Consider the following 13,307-nt stretch of genomic DNA (forward strand, 5'->3'; position numbering starts at 1 on the left):
CCCCCCCCAATTGATGTAGGATAGTCTCACTTTGGGTGTACTATTTGATTTGAGGCAATTTTTAACCAATTTCTTTAGATTTTGTGTGTGTGTGTGTGTGAGGTACAAAAATTAAATGTTTAGAGTTGCTATAAGATAACTTTAAAGATCATCATGATTTCTTCTAAATTTGATTTTAAGATTTTTATTCATCTGAAAGAATTGATTTCTGTAGCTTTGTCAAAAGCTGCGAGCAGTTACTGCAGTGGTTTGGTTGTACAAAATCAATCTAATCTTACTCGAATAAAATCTGCAGCCCCAGCTTACATCTGGGCTGGCTTCACCCCTGTTGAATCCTCTTGCAAGAGCAGACTCCAGGTGTTCTGCCTCCTTACAGCAACAAATGGCTAAATTAGCTTTTGGGAAATGTTTAATGGGTGTGCAACACGAAATACCGGTGTTGCAGTGTATAGCTTTATTAGCTGAGCTGCTGGAATTGTTTTCTGAGCTGTGTTGATCCTTAGCACCAATTGCGAAATGGAACAGAAATTATTTATTAGTCCTCAGGAGCCTTAAGACAGAATAATACTTATTTGGCTGGAAACACAGTCAATCCTGTTGTTATAGATGCTGCTGCTGCTGCTGCTTTTAAGGAAAAAGCAAACAAACTGATTCTGTAATTGATAGTGAGCATTTCTGAAGTCTTCTGACAGGGACAGGCATGTGTCTCCCTGAAGGATGGAGATGCTTGTACAGCAGATCTTGAGGTTGTTCGGAATAAAACTTCAAATATGAGCTAGGACAGGGCTTTGTATTTAAAAAAGAAAGATGTGCCATCCCCTAGCAGCAGAAACACCTCCTCCCAGGTGTTTCCAGTCCAGCAGAGCTATGTCAGGTCCTAGCAGGGACCACGTCTTTCCATCTTGGGAATCCCCAGATGTAGCTATTGAAATATTATAAACAAAATCTTTTTTAGATATGTTTTACTCTAAGTGGTAAGGTTTTACAACAAAACTTTCAAAATGGAAATGTTGGTGTTCTGAATAAAGCCTTGAGTTGAGGTGTTAGTTTTTATTTTAAAACCTGAGCAAACCAACCAGATCTGGTTTCTGCAACACAGTATAATGAATATATGTCAAATATTTAAAGCTTTAAAATTTAGTGAGGACTTTGAAATTTTACTCTACCAGGTCATAGGAAGAAATAATAATAATAATAAAATCCTTATAATATTTCCTTTGGTATCTAGACAAGATGCATTATTGGAAAATTAGTCCTACATAGTGCCTGTTCAGCTTTGGTCCGTGCTCTTTACCTGCTGGAAACACAAAACTTGAGAAGGATCTGATAAAACCTTCATCCCATGAATGGCTCCCCACGAAACCACCCACTGCTATCCTTCCCCAGCAGAGAGTTGTGGTTCAGGAGGGAAGAGATTTCTGCTGCCGTTTTTAGGGTGGAGGGAGTTTCCTTGGGAGAAAACTTTGAGGAGTTTGTGGGTTTCTGGCTGCCTCCTGAAGCCCTTCGCCAAGAGGCTGCTTGAAGTTTGAATCGCCCTGGCACAAGGGCAGATTGCTCTGCAGCAGAGAGACCACAGCAGAGAACAGAGACGAGAATTGTTCCTTTTTCTATTAAAAAAAAAAAGGGGTGGGGAGGATGTAGTAAGTAAACAGTCAATAATAGTAGTACTCAAAAACCTAATTACTTTTGATATTTATAAAAAGGACCTGCATCATTCAAAAGAGCATATTTTAGCCAATTTTACTGATTATGCTTCCAGTCATGGAGAGTTTTGTTTGTATTGATTTAATCCAGGAGTGGGAATGACTCCAGAAATGCTATTCTGGTCTGGCTCATGTTTTGCATAATATAATGGCCATTTCAAAAGTTTGGATATATTCAGATTAATTTGCTCACAGATAAGAACAACCCACAAGTTGTTGGTAGAGAGGAAAAGTAAGTTCATGCAGGAAAAAAAAAAGCCCATCCCTACCTTTGGCCATTTAAGTAGCTTTAAACTGGACTTAAAAATTTAGAACAGCGTTGTATAATATTTGAGAGCATCTTCTGAAAACTATCTGGATTAGGATGGTGTTTCCTAACTCGTCTGCCACATCTCCACTGTACCTTCAGTCTGGTGACTTGTGGAAAGATGTTGGGTTTTTTTGCTGTTGTCTTTCTCCTATTTAATTGCATAAAGCTGGAAAGAGCTGGGGTCTTAAGGAAAGTGATGGGGAAGCAATGTTGGGTATAAACCTTCTGGTCAGGTTGCTCTTGGCTTGTCCAACAGACCATTCTGAGCATCAGCTGAATAGGGAAAATGGTGGATTACCCAGGTCAGCTGGGATGCACAGGTCTCTTCAGCCTTGTGTCTGTGGTTGGGGCATCCCTGTTCAGTGTCCGATTCTGTCATTGGCAGAACTAGTAGTGATTCCACTGACACCTGGGTTTGGCCCTTTAGGTTCTGGGCTCGACTAGTTCTATGTTTTTCCTGTATTTCTGCATTTTCAGCCTTTATGCGTTTGGTGGTAAATACCAGCATTTCATCCCATTTGGTGAGATGTGTTTAAATTGCTGAGACGATCATGGACCTTAGTTCTACCTTCCTGTGATATTCAAGTAACTTGTGCTGGGTTGGTTTTTTTGCGGGACCCAATCCCATGAATAGTTACGGATTTTTGTTACAATTGCCTGTATCCCTGTATACAAACTTTGTCTCCTCTGCTCCTGTGTCCCTCTTTCACGCTCATCCTGACTGTTTGTCCTGTGGTTTCTTGCAGTGTGTGCCGGCACCGAGAACAAGCTGAGCTCCCTCTCTGACCTGGAGCAGCAGTATCGGGCCCTGCGCAAGTACTATGAGAACTGCGAGGTAGTTATGGGCAACCTGGAAATCACGAGCATTGAGCACAACCGAGACCTCTCCTTCCTACGGGTAAGAAATCTTCTTTCCTTCCTTCCCTCCTCTGTGCTTAGGGGAGTAGCCACGGGTACTGGGATGGAGAAGGGCAGGTCTCTTTCCCACTAACTCCGCTGCAATATTGTAAGAGGATAATAAAATGTCACAGATGTACAGAGAACAAGAGCAATGTCATTGCTGTGACAGATGCTCTGAGTATGCGTCGTTTAGATTTACCCAGGGCTCGGGGGAGAAAACCGTGTCACTACACAGAAAGGTGACACCTTGCAGGTCGCTATACAGTGTATGTTGCCAGCAGGTATGGAGCAGGTAAAGTAGGGTTTGGGAAGGTCAGCGAATCATGCAGATAAGCACTGGAGGATTGGAGAAGCTAATCCTAATAAAATGCTATAAATGGACTGATTGGTGGACTAGGCAAGGGAACAACTCTGGCCAATGTTTGTAGAGCACTTAAGAAAAAAAAAGGTGATTGTTGAGTGAACATAAAACCCTCTTTGTGTACAAGACTGGAGTTACGAGTGTAACTGAATCTCCAGCATCCAGGGGAAGTCTGTGATCAATGAAGGCTGTCCTGCCACCATGGAGCCTGGGTTGTGCTCTCCCTCAGCCCTCTTTACTTCAAAACTTCAAGTAAACATCAAGCTTTTGGCCTTTGGGTTTTTGAAGGAACATTTCAGTGTGGTTTGTGCATACCCTGTTAATGAGCTAGCAACCACAAGGAGGGAAAGGTGAATCCTGAATTTAAAAAAATTAAGGCCATCATTATTTTGGTGTTTCAAAACTGGTTATGTTTTAAGAAATAACCCACAAAGGAGTGATTGAATGCACTCAGGTGGGCAACCGAGGATGCTGCAGACCATGTGGCTGCAACAGGGAAGGAACTGGTATATGGGTGTGAGGGCCACAGTAGGAAAGGCAGCCTGTGGCAGTGTGGTTGTAGGCTGTGCTGGTCATACTCTCCAACAGAAGAAGTCAAGCCATGACACAGACAAGGGTTTACACCACTCGTATCATATGGTATCACTTGCATACGCTTCTGCAAGACCCTAGTGTCATTTTTCAAGATGCGTGTCTGTATGTAAGTGGCATTTTCATGCAAAGCATGTCGAGGGAGCGGCAGGTTTCAATCCGGCAGCAGGAAGAGGGCGGCAGGAGTCAGCCCTGGCAGGTTGTGTTACACTGTCATTTGGTTTGCCGGGTCTCGGGTGAACCTGCTGCTCAATTTCAGTTTGTAAAAATGTGAACGTTCCGTTATGGGTTCTGACAAAGGCACAGCAGATTTTCCAACAGCGTGTTTAGCTTTGCTTCATGTTAAATTTGTTGAGGATTTCACAGGATTTCCACTCTCTACCTTGGCCTGTATTTACTCAAAGGGTACACCAGGATGCTTAAAGATCTGCAAACAAATTTCAGCTACGGGATATGTCTGGAGTAAAGTTTGGGGTGCTAATTACACTCAGACTAACAGGTTGCCTGTTAATTTGAGTGACGAATGCCTAGGAAGTAAATGCTATCTATACATTTCACAGTTGTGACAGGTGGGGAAAACACATATGCTTGCTCTCTGAAATAGATATAGCCTTGGTGCAGCTGGACTAACTGGTTTCCTACCACGTTAGACAGGCAGCAGATAGATACCTCCTGCATTGACAGGATCCCTGCACTGATTCAGGCATTGCTGGAGTTTCAGATGTCTCTTGAAACTCCCAACTGGGCCATTGTGCAAGGCTTGAAGTCATCATGGATGGTTCTCCTGCTTCAGCTTTCCTTCCTTCCTATGCTGCCTGCTGGTAAGCAGGGAAAGCAGATTATTTGCAAAGTGGGGAATTAACGTTCCTTGTGGAGAGCTGCCATAAGCAGAGTAAAATACTGGTGGAAAATGGGCAGTAAAATCAGCAAATGAGGAAGAAGCAAGGGCCTTGTGTAGCAAATGTTCAGTCACTTGTGCTTTTTGGTGAGCCACTATTGCTTTTTTATTAGTTTTATTAATTCTCTTACCTGAGACTGCTCTCTTGCATATGTCTCAGTAAAAAGCAGAACTTGTAACAAAACCCAGCAAACTGGAAGTCTAGTTAATATGATAAATTGTAGTCATTAAAATAGAAAACCAAACAGAGGAGAACATGTTCTTGGTGAGGCAAATAAATAAATAAATGTTGGCATATTTACACCGATAATTCGACATTCATTAGTTAGGCAGTATTGCTTGGTTTATCATTTTAAAAATGGTTTTAATGGCCAAATGAAAGTGACAGATGGGAGATAACTAAAGGAAAGGCTATTTGTCTCTCAGACTGAAATAAATTTTGACACTGTCCCGGACAACATCCTTGTCTCTAAATTGGAGAGACATGGATTTGACGATGGACCACTCAGGTCCCGATGGAAAGGGAATTGGATGGATGGACACAAAGAGTTCCTGTTAGTGGCTCCATGTCCGAGTGGTGTTCCTCAGGGGTCAGTATTGGGACCTGTGCTGTTTAACATCTTTGTCAAAGACATGGACAGTGGGATTGAGTGCACCCTCAGCAACTTTGCTGATGACACCAAGCTGTGTTGCACAGTCAACACACTGGAGGGAAGTGATGGTATCCAGAGGGACCTTAACAGACTTGAGAGGTGGGCCTGAGAGTCGGGGATGTTCAGCTGGAGAAGAGGAGGCTCTGGGTAGACCCTATAGTGGCCTTGCAGTACCTAAAGGGGGCCTAGAAGAAAACTGGAGAGGACCTTTTGCAAGGGCATGTAGTGATAGGACAAGGGGTAACGGTTTTAAACTGAAAGAGAGGAGATTTAGATTGAATGTTAGGAAGAAATTCTTTCCTGTGAGGGTGGTGAGACACTGGAACAGGTTGTCCAGGGAAGCTGTGGATACCCCATCCCTGGAGGTGTTCAAGACCAGGCTGGATGGGGCTTTGAGCAACCTGGTGGGAGGTGTCCCTGCCTGTGGAAATGGGGCTTGGAACTCGATGATCCTTAAGGTCCCTTCCAACCCAAACTGTTCTATGATTCTATGGTGAACTTGTGCAAGATGATGTGCCTCCAGTCTGCTCCAGTTTTTCATAGTCTCTATTGCAATAATTGCCCGCGTTCTTCACCAAATGGACTTGAGGGAGGCAGTTGACATACCCCTGGATTATCTGTACGTATGGCTGATGAGCTCCATGGCCTTGTGTGCCTGCCTGCCTTCTTGTTAGTGCTCAGTTTAGCTGGGCAGCCTCTCACTCCAGGACAAGAGGGAAGACCTAGTGAGCTAGACATGCTGAGCCTTTTTATCATGCGATAATAGACAAATACCATAAATGAATTAAACTGAAAAAAAACCCCTCATAATTTTGTTTACCCTGCAGAGGAACATTAAAAGATCAGCATCCCATCTCTCATACTTATTTAGACATTTATTCCCTAAGTAGATTTTCTTTATGTCTATGAGTTAGCTCTCCTGATATCTGCTGATTAAGACTTAAAAGGGCTGCCTGTCACCAGAACGAAATGCTCAACCACGTAAACATTTTGGCCTGCCAGCCCAGTGCATGGCTTTAAGGTCATGAGGAGCTTCATGCATTCAAGAAGAGATTATTGTATACACTAGTGGGGTTTTTTGCTATCATTTTCTTGCGTGTGTGGAACAGGAGTACACATCTGCTGGTTTAGTTTTATGTATTTTGTAACACAACCAGAAGCAAAAATAGTCTTGGTATTGCTTGCCTGTGGGTGGCCAAAACAAGGTGGAGCAATTGCAGTGTGAAGTTGTCCTCTGCGTGTCCTACCCTCCAGCTCCATCAGCTCTGTTCCTGCTGCTTGGTGCTTCCCTGCACCGTGGCTGCAATGGGAGTCCTGGCACAGGAAAGGAGCGCTCAATAAGAGGAAAAAATGTGTCTAAGCCTGAGTGCGGGGAAAAACAACGTGTTTCTGACTGCGGGCTGATAGCTGGTTCTCTTTGGTATTCTTCTGAGGCTCAACCTACTGACAAAAAATGTACAACGGGGCAATTCAGTCGTTGGAGTCCCATCACTACAAGCTCCAGCAATGAAATGAGGCTAAGGTTAATGCAGCACATTGCTGCTGTTGAGGTCGAGGCAGTCTCTCCACGGGCTGAAGTGGGAGAAGCTACTGTTTCCAAGAGCATGACTGAACTGGGCAGGACAAATAAGTGAGTGGAAAACAGACCTTGTGGGCTCTCTTGTCCTTTTTGTGTGTCCAGGCTCACCCAGCAAACCAGCAGTTATGGTGTGGGAAGAGGTTGGGCTCAGTCTCCCAGCACTTCCCAAGCCACCGGCATCCTTCAGCTAATTGCATAGGCCAGGTTTTTGCACTGGGACTCGCTCTGTGAAACTAAATAAGCTGGTTGAGCTGGTGCGTATTTTGAGTCTCGTCAAGGCTAGAGCAGAGATTTGTTTTCCTGGTTTGGATTTCAGAAAATCTTGAGAAAAGCTCAGATCGTGCCTACTAGTTTATATTGCAGATGACTATTTGGTTTCAGAAGCAGCAACCTATTCTGGTTTCACTTGGCAAAGCTGGCATTTTGTGTTGTGGATGATTCTTATTTCTTATTAGCATTTCCGTATTCAATTTTCAAAATAAAATACACAATTAGTATACCACAAAACAATCTTCTGCAAGTGCTCTTGTTCAGTTAAACACATTTGGTGAACGAGAGTTATCTTTGACTAATGCCCAGGCTTTTACCCATTCGTAGTCAGTAAATTATCTTCTCGTGCCTGGGTTTTATTTAACCAATTCAGATTATTTATTTTTGAAGACATGGCCAGAGTTCTGTGCTGTTCTCTGCAATAAGTCTCCCAAACGATTATGAAACTTATTTCTAACTGCAATCAACAGCCTTCAAAAATGATCTACCACCGCTTTATAAATTCTTTTTTCATTTACCTCTATAGTGCCTTTGTAGCACCCTCAGCCACAGCTACGTTGGCAGCTATCTGCCTGCCAGTTAACAGAGTGGGTGTTTCATGGTGGGCAGCTTTATAGCCACCGCCGTTACTGCAAAGACGTATAGCCCCATACTTCTCGCTTTCCTTACCGTCACGTTTAGACTTTGTGGCAGATGGAATTTGGGGGGGGTTGGGTTTTATGTATTTTTTTCTTTCTGGTTGTGTTATAGCCTTTGAGGAAGACTGGGTCAGACAGACCCCTCCAAGAGAGGAGAACTGCCAGAGCAGCCATGGGAAGGGCTGATTTCAGACAACGCTGTCTGGCCCCTGGGTATTCAGAGCTACTTCTGATTTAAAAGGGTCTTTTAAAGGGACTCGTGGGTCTAAGCAGACCCTTCTGAAAGCTCTAGTGGCAAAGCTCAGTGGAGACATGGGCACAAAAGAGAGCCTGCAATCTGAACACACGTGTCAGGGAGGGGAGTGCAGAGACAGGAGGGCATTGCCTTGTCTAGTTTGCTCGGCAGATCACTGTGATGATACGCATGGCTCCCGAAGGCCCGGCAGCACAGCTCTGCATCCTCTTCTGCCACAAAATGGTATCTTAATTCCCAGCTGACAGGCTTCAATGAGGTCCCAGCTCAGCAGAAAGGGAGTGAGATGTGGAGTGTAGTGCCTGTCAGGAGTCCCCAGAAAGAGGCTATGGGCTGGCTATGCCTATGTGGAGGAGGATTTTCCCCAGAAGTGCTTGGAAAGTGTTGTGGTCTGGCCCTACACCAGCACAGGGATTTTGGAGGAGTTTGCTGGGCAAAGCTGCCCTGTACCATTTGTCCTGCAGTGCATTGCATTAGGAGAGCTTTGTCAGCATGTGATTTGTCCTTGGCTAGCAAGAAGCAAAGTGGTCTCCAGGTAATTACAAATCTGGAAATCAAATACATGTATTTATGTATTTGTAACTACCCTCCCAGGACCTTACTCATCAGAATATGAAGCATAAAGTGCCTAATGGTGTGCCCCAGTGGCATGAGGGGCAGGGCTCTGTGTGCCACATAAATCCAGGTGGAAAGAGTAGACCCCCAACTTGCTGTGTAAACCTGGCTAGGGCATCCTGTGTACGCAACAACACAACTGCTCCGCTGCATGGATTACAAGAAGCCAGTGGCATGCTGAGCCACACTTCTGGCGTGGGCAAAATGTTTTATGCCAGCTGTGATCAGCTGCCAATTATGTTGGATGAACCCGAGCTGTGTAAGGTGAGTTGGATCCCAAACTCGGAGGGTGAAATGAGAGCAGAGGCTAACTGCAAAAAACGTGTGTGACACAGCTCTCCTCTAGGAGGACAGCTGCTTCTTCCATTTCCCGTTGCTTTTGCAGAATCAGTGGCTTAAAATAATCCCAGTGGTTTATATTGGTCTCAAAATGGCCAGGATGTGTTGATTGCCAAGGTGAGGAGTGGCCTAGATTTGTGGGATCTTTCAAATCTGTCCTGTGTTCAGAAGCAGAGAGTGAAATGGGAAGCTCGTGCTGGATGCTGTTATGGTAATTGGTGAGGTGGTGATAACAAATCGAGTGGTTCCATTAACCTGAGGGCAGGGATCACCATGTCCCAAAGCAGCGCTCGCCCCCTCTCAAAACATTGTGCTGTCCTGCTCGTCTCCCTTGCCACTAACTGGGCAGCGGTGTTCACGTGTCCCTTGGCCCTCGATGTGTGGGACAGTGCCTGGGTGGCTGGTGCCTGGTCCCTGCTATTGAAGATGAGTATTACGTGCCACATAAGTCCCCAACGTAATCTCACCCAGCTCCGTCCCGACCCCACCACTCCCAGAGCCTCCCCAGCTGGTAGGTAAAAGGCCTCCAGTGTTTTGTGGTCTAAATGTATTTGAAGGTTTTACATTATTTTTGTGCTCAGCCCTTTCATGATAATGCTGATAAGACATCACCCATGTCTCTGCAGCGTCTCCTTTCCTATGCTGTCCCAGTCGGGTATCTGTAATTTAGGTATGTCCTTGTGGGGCTGCAGACTGCCCTTACCTACCTCTGTGCCTCCCTCCCTTGGATGCTCAGAAACTCCTTTTTTAACAGCCTATCTGGTTTCAACCCCTTTTTGGTAGATCCAGGACACGGTACCGCTCACTTCATGCCTCTGCCAAGACTTCTTTGGTGTGAGCCTCTAGCTTGTGTATCTCCTCTGCTGGATGCAGCACGGCAGGATAGGGACCCTGCTCACACCTCCCCTTCTTCCCCCCTCCAAACCCTCACCCCCTGCAAAAAAGCTGCCTGCACAGCTGCCAGCCTCCCATCTGCCTCCCTCCCCACCTTCTCTGCCAACATGTCCCCCTTGCACCTGGCCACACTTGCCTGCTCTGGGATGACAAATAATCCCCGGGGGGCTAACAGCCACCCTGTGCCTGCTGTGCCCCCCCTGCGCTGCGCTGGCAGCTCCCTCCTACCAGACCTCAGTGGAGCTGCAGAGCAATGGGGGGGTCACCCCAAGCCCTCTCCCCACCTTCCCCCTCCTCCTTACCCTGCCGTAGTGGCCTCGCTTGCCACGCAGCTATTTCTGTCCAGCTCGACCTTTATTTTTAATGCTGTTTACAAACCCAGCAGCTTCATTTCTCCAAGCAGCTAATGCTTTTGCTAGCTCCCCACAGCCAGATTTTTACTCCAGTTTTATACTCCTCCTAGCCCTATTCTTTTATTTTTATAGCTGTCCAGGGCATTGCAACAGGCAGAATAACTGGGCTTGGAGGCTGCTTTCTCGTCCATACACAACACCAACCTCCTGTCCCTAAAAATAACTCAAAAACCCACTTGCGCAACCTCTCTTTCCCTTCTTATCCTTTTCCTACCAGCAAAGCAACACTACCAAGCAGCCCAGATCAGCTCTGCAGTGGAGTTTGGCCTTTGCTTTCAGCTGACAGAATATTAAAGACTCTGCAAGCTGGTACTCTTCTGCTTGAATTACATTTTTAGCTTCTGCAAAATAAACGTAGAAGGGAATTAATATATAATTAATCCTCAAGCTGGGTCTGCCAAGCCATAGCCAAATATATGTACATTAGCTATTGCCCCATTAATTTAGCCATTAATTTTGGTGGCTTTGTATGAAAGTTACAGTTTGAAATTACCACTTGTGTTTAGGAGGGGAAGTCGTGCGCTGTGGAAACTCAGGCTCCTGTTTTGGCACACGGATGGACTGTAAAGTGGCCCTTTGCCTCTGTGTGTGCCAGGTGCTGTGCAGCCCCTCCGGAAGCATTTTTTTGGAGAAGGTTGTAATGGAGAAGGGCTGCAGATGATGCCTGTATCCAGGGAAGCCTGGGCCTGCCGGGGACATTACTGGGCTGCTCCTCACGTCCCGTCTGCCACAGGGCTGGCTCTTGGGAGTGCTGCAAAAGCTGCTGAAGGCACGAGCGGCGACATTCCCTTGTGTCCACTTCCCTGTGATCGATTTGCTGTATAAAACATGTGCTGTCATCTGTGTGAAGGGCTTAGCAGGTGGTGTCAACAGGCCCTTCGCTGACACGCGTGCACCCACATACAGGGAATTTGGAGAGGCTCCCCCACCAAACTCCTAGGGGGAGGACACGGGGATAGAGCCCAATCTGGGGTTTTGTTTTCCCCCTTTGTTGTGTTGACAGCGGCCAAGAGCTTCCCTGGCTCTCCTGCAGCCTCTGCCTGTGTCCCCTTCAGCTAGGGGCGAAGCATCCTTCAGCTGTATCACACGTGGAGATGAGAGGTAAAGATTTGAAGTCCAGGATGATTAAGGAGTCTCTTTAAATTGTCTTTTAGCATTTCCCTTTCAGCTCCCATTGTACTGGAGGCACCCCACCTCCAGCTGCTCAGGAAGCCTGTCTGATTCATGTGCGTGGCAGCGGTTGCAACTCTGGAGCAGCAGAGAGATAAAAGAAGCCTGACTTAAATTATTCAGAGTAACCCAGACCCACGCACATGCTCGAGATCAGTAATATCCCTTTTTGCTTGCTATACTGTTTTCGTGCTTGCAGTGAAGTGGCCCTCTGTTAGGCAGAGCAAAACACTGGGGAGGTGATGTGGGGTGGCTCCCCCACATCCAGGGGCCGCACTGGTGGTCCTTGTGACATCTTTCTTGCTGTCTTTTCTGCTGAACCTCAGGAGCCTCTCTGGCAGCTTTTGGGTGCTGTGGGGGTGCCTGCCAAGCCCAGGTGGACGTGGGAGGCATGCTGTGGGAGCTCTCCCACTTGCAATGGGGTGCCAGCCACAGCTGCAAGTAATGTTCACCATTCAACAGTATTGCCATCACCTTCCCAGCACCATTGCTGGGAGATTATGAGGTGCAAGAGGCCTCAGTACCAAAAATATGCCCAGGACGCAGGGTTCACTGCTCCAGGTGGAGTGCTTTCCAGGTTTGGCAGAGGTAATGTGGTGGATGGGTGCCAGCTGGCAGCAGCTCAGCCTGGGCAGTGCATGGAGGATGTTAATGGTAGGGGAAAGCGTTTGGAGGAGCTGGCAAAGTCTGCCATCACCCCAGGAATGTCACGAAGGGGCCTGGGGGCTCTTTGCTTAAACTGTTGAGCAGTCTGCAAAATGGATGTACTCCTGAGCTTTGGTCATGCAGCATCAGCAATAGCCAGGAAGACCTTCCTCCTCCTGTTCCTCTGTGTTCCTCTAACACAGATCTTGTTCCCTTCCTAACAGCCTGCTATATAGGGCTGTATTGGGGGGTACATACTCACCCTAGCCCTTCCCTTCGTGATCAACACGTGCTGATGGAAGCACATTACACCTGGGGCAGCATCTGCTGGGGATCTTTGAGGTGCAGGGAAACCTCCTGGCTGGCTCTGCCCCATGTCAGTCCTGGGCCAGCACTGTCACCTTACTTCTCTGCTGTGTGACCCGCCTTTGCCTGTGCACAGCCAGCCAAATTTCTGACAAACTGTTGTGCTTTCCAGCTGGCCCTGACACCCAGAAGCTTACCACTGATGAAAATATGGATCAGGATTCGAATTCTTAATGTAAACAGAAGCAGCCGTTGAGATTCATGGCTATGTCTAGGCTTTGTTTTGGGTTGGATTTTTTGTTTGTTTGTTTTTTTAAATTAAATGCAGACTATTAATTTCTTCCTTTTCCTATTGTTTAGTGTCACATCAGGCTCTTCCTTCTGTCTGTCGCTGACGGGGGCTGTTGCTGTCAGCTCTGCACGTCTGCAAAATACGTGTGCCTAAGCCAGAACTCAGAAGCTGCTGTGATGGGTACTATAAAAAAGCTGGTAGTGGAGGGAGGACATTATTAAAAATAAAACAGTGCAAACCTTCTTAATTAGGTGTTGTTTCTCTTAGAAGCAGATCTTCCCTCTAGGTGAGTGAAACCAATTATGCCCTCCCTTTCAACCACCTTATGCTGTTAATGATCTTACTCTTGTAAATGTAAACCTCTCCCCTACCGATGAGGATGGAAATGCTGGCCTAATTGAAGCCAGACTAAAGCAAACAATGGAGTAAAGTTAAACTAGCCAACAGAAACAAAAATAGTTGCAAGTGTTTTAAAAT

The 13,307-nt window shown here is 46.2% G+C and overlaps 1 protein-coding gene across 1 annotated transcript in view; it reads left to right on the plus strand.

Annotated features, from left to right (window-relative positions):
• The window catches only part of ERBB4 (erb-b2 receptor tyrosine kinase 4), a 416,629-nt gene that overhangs the window by 8,021 nt on the left and 395,301 nt on the right, over positions 1-13,307 (plus strand). Inside the window, exon 2 of the mRNA XM_014951952.1 lies at positions 2,760-2,911. Coding sequence (XP_014807438.1) covers positions 2,760-2,911 — 152 coding nt within the window. The remainder of the gene's footprint in view (positions 1-2,759; positions 2,912-13,307) is intronic.

The sequence above is a fragment of the Calidris pugnax genome, unplaced genomic scaffold, assembly GCF_001431845.1.
Source record: "Calidris pugnax isolate Ruff unplaced genomic scaffold, ASM143184v1 scaffold179, whole genome shotgun sequence".
NCBI lineage: Eukaryota > Metazoa > Chordata > Aves > Charadriiformes > Scolopacidae > Calidris > Calidris pugnax.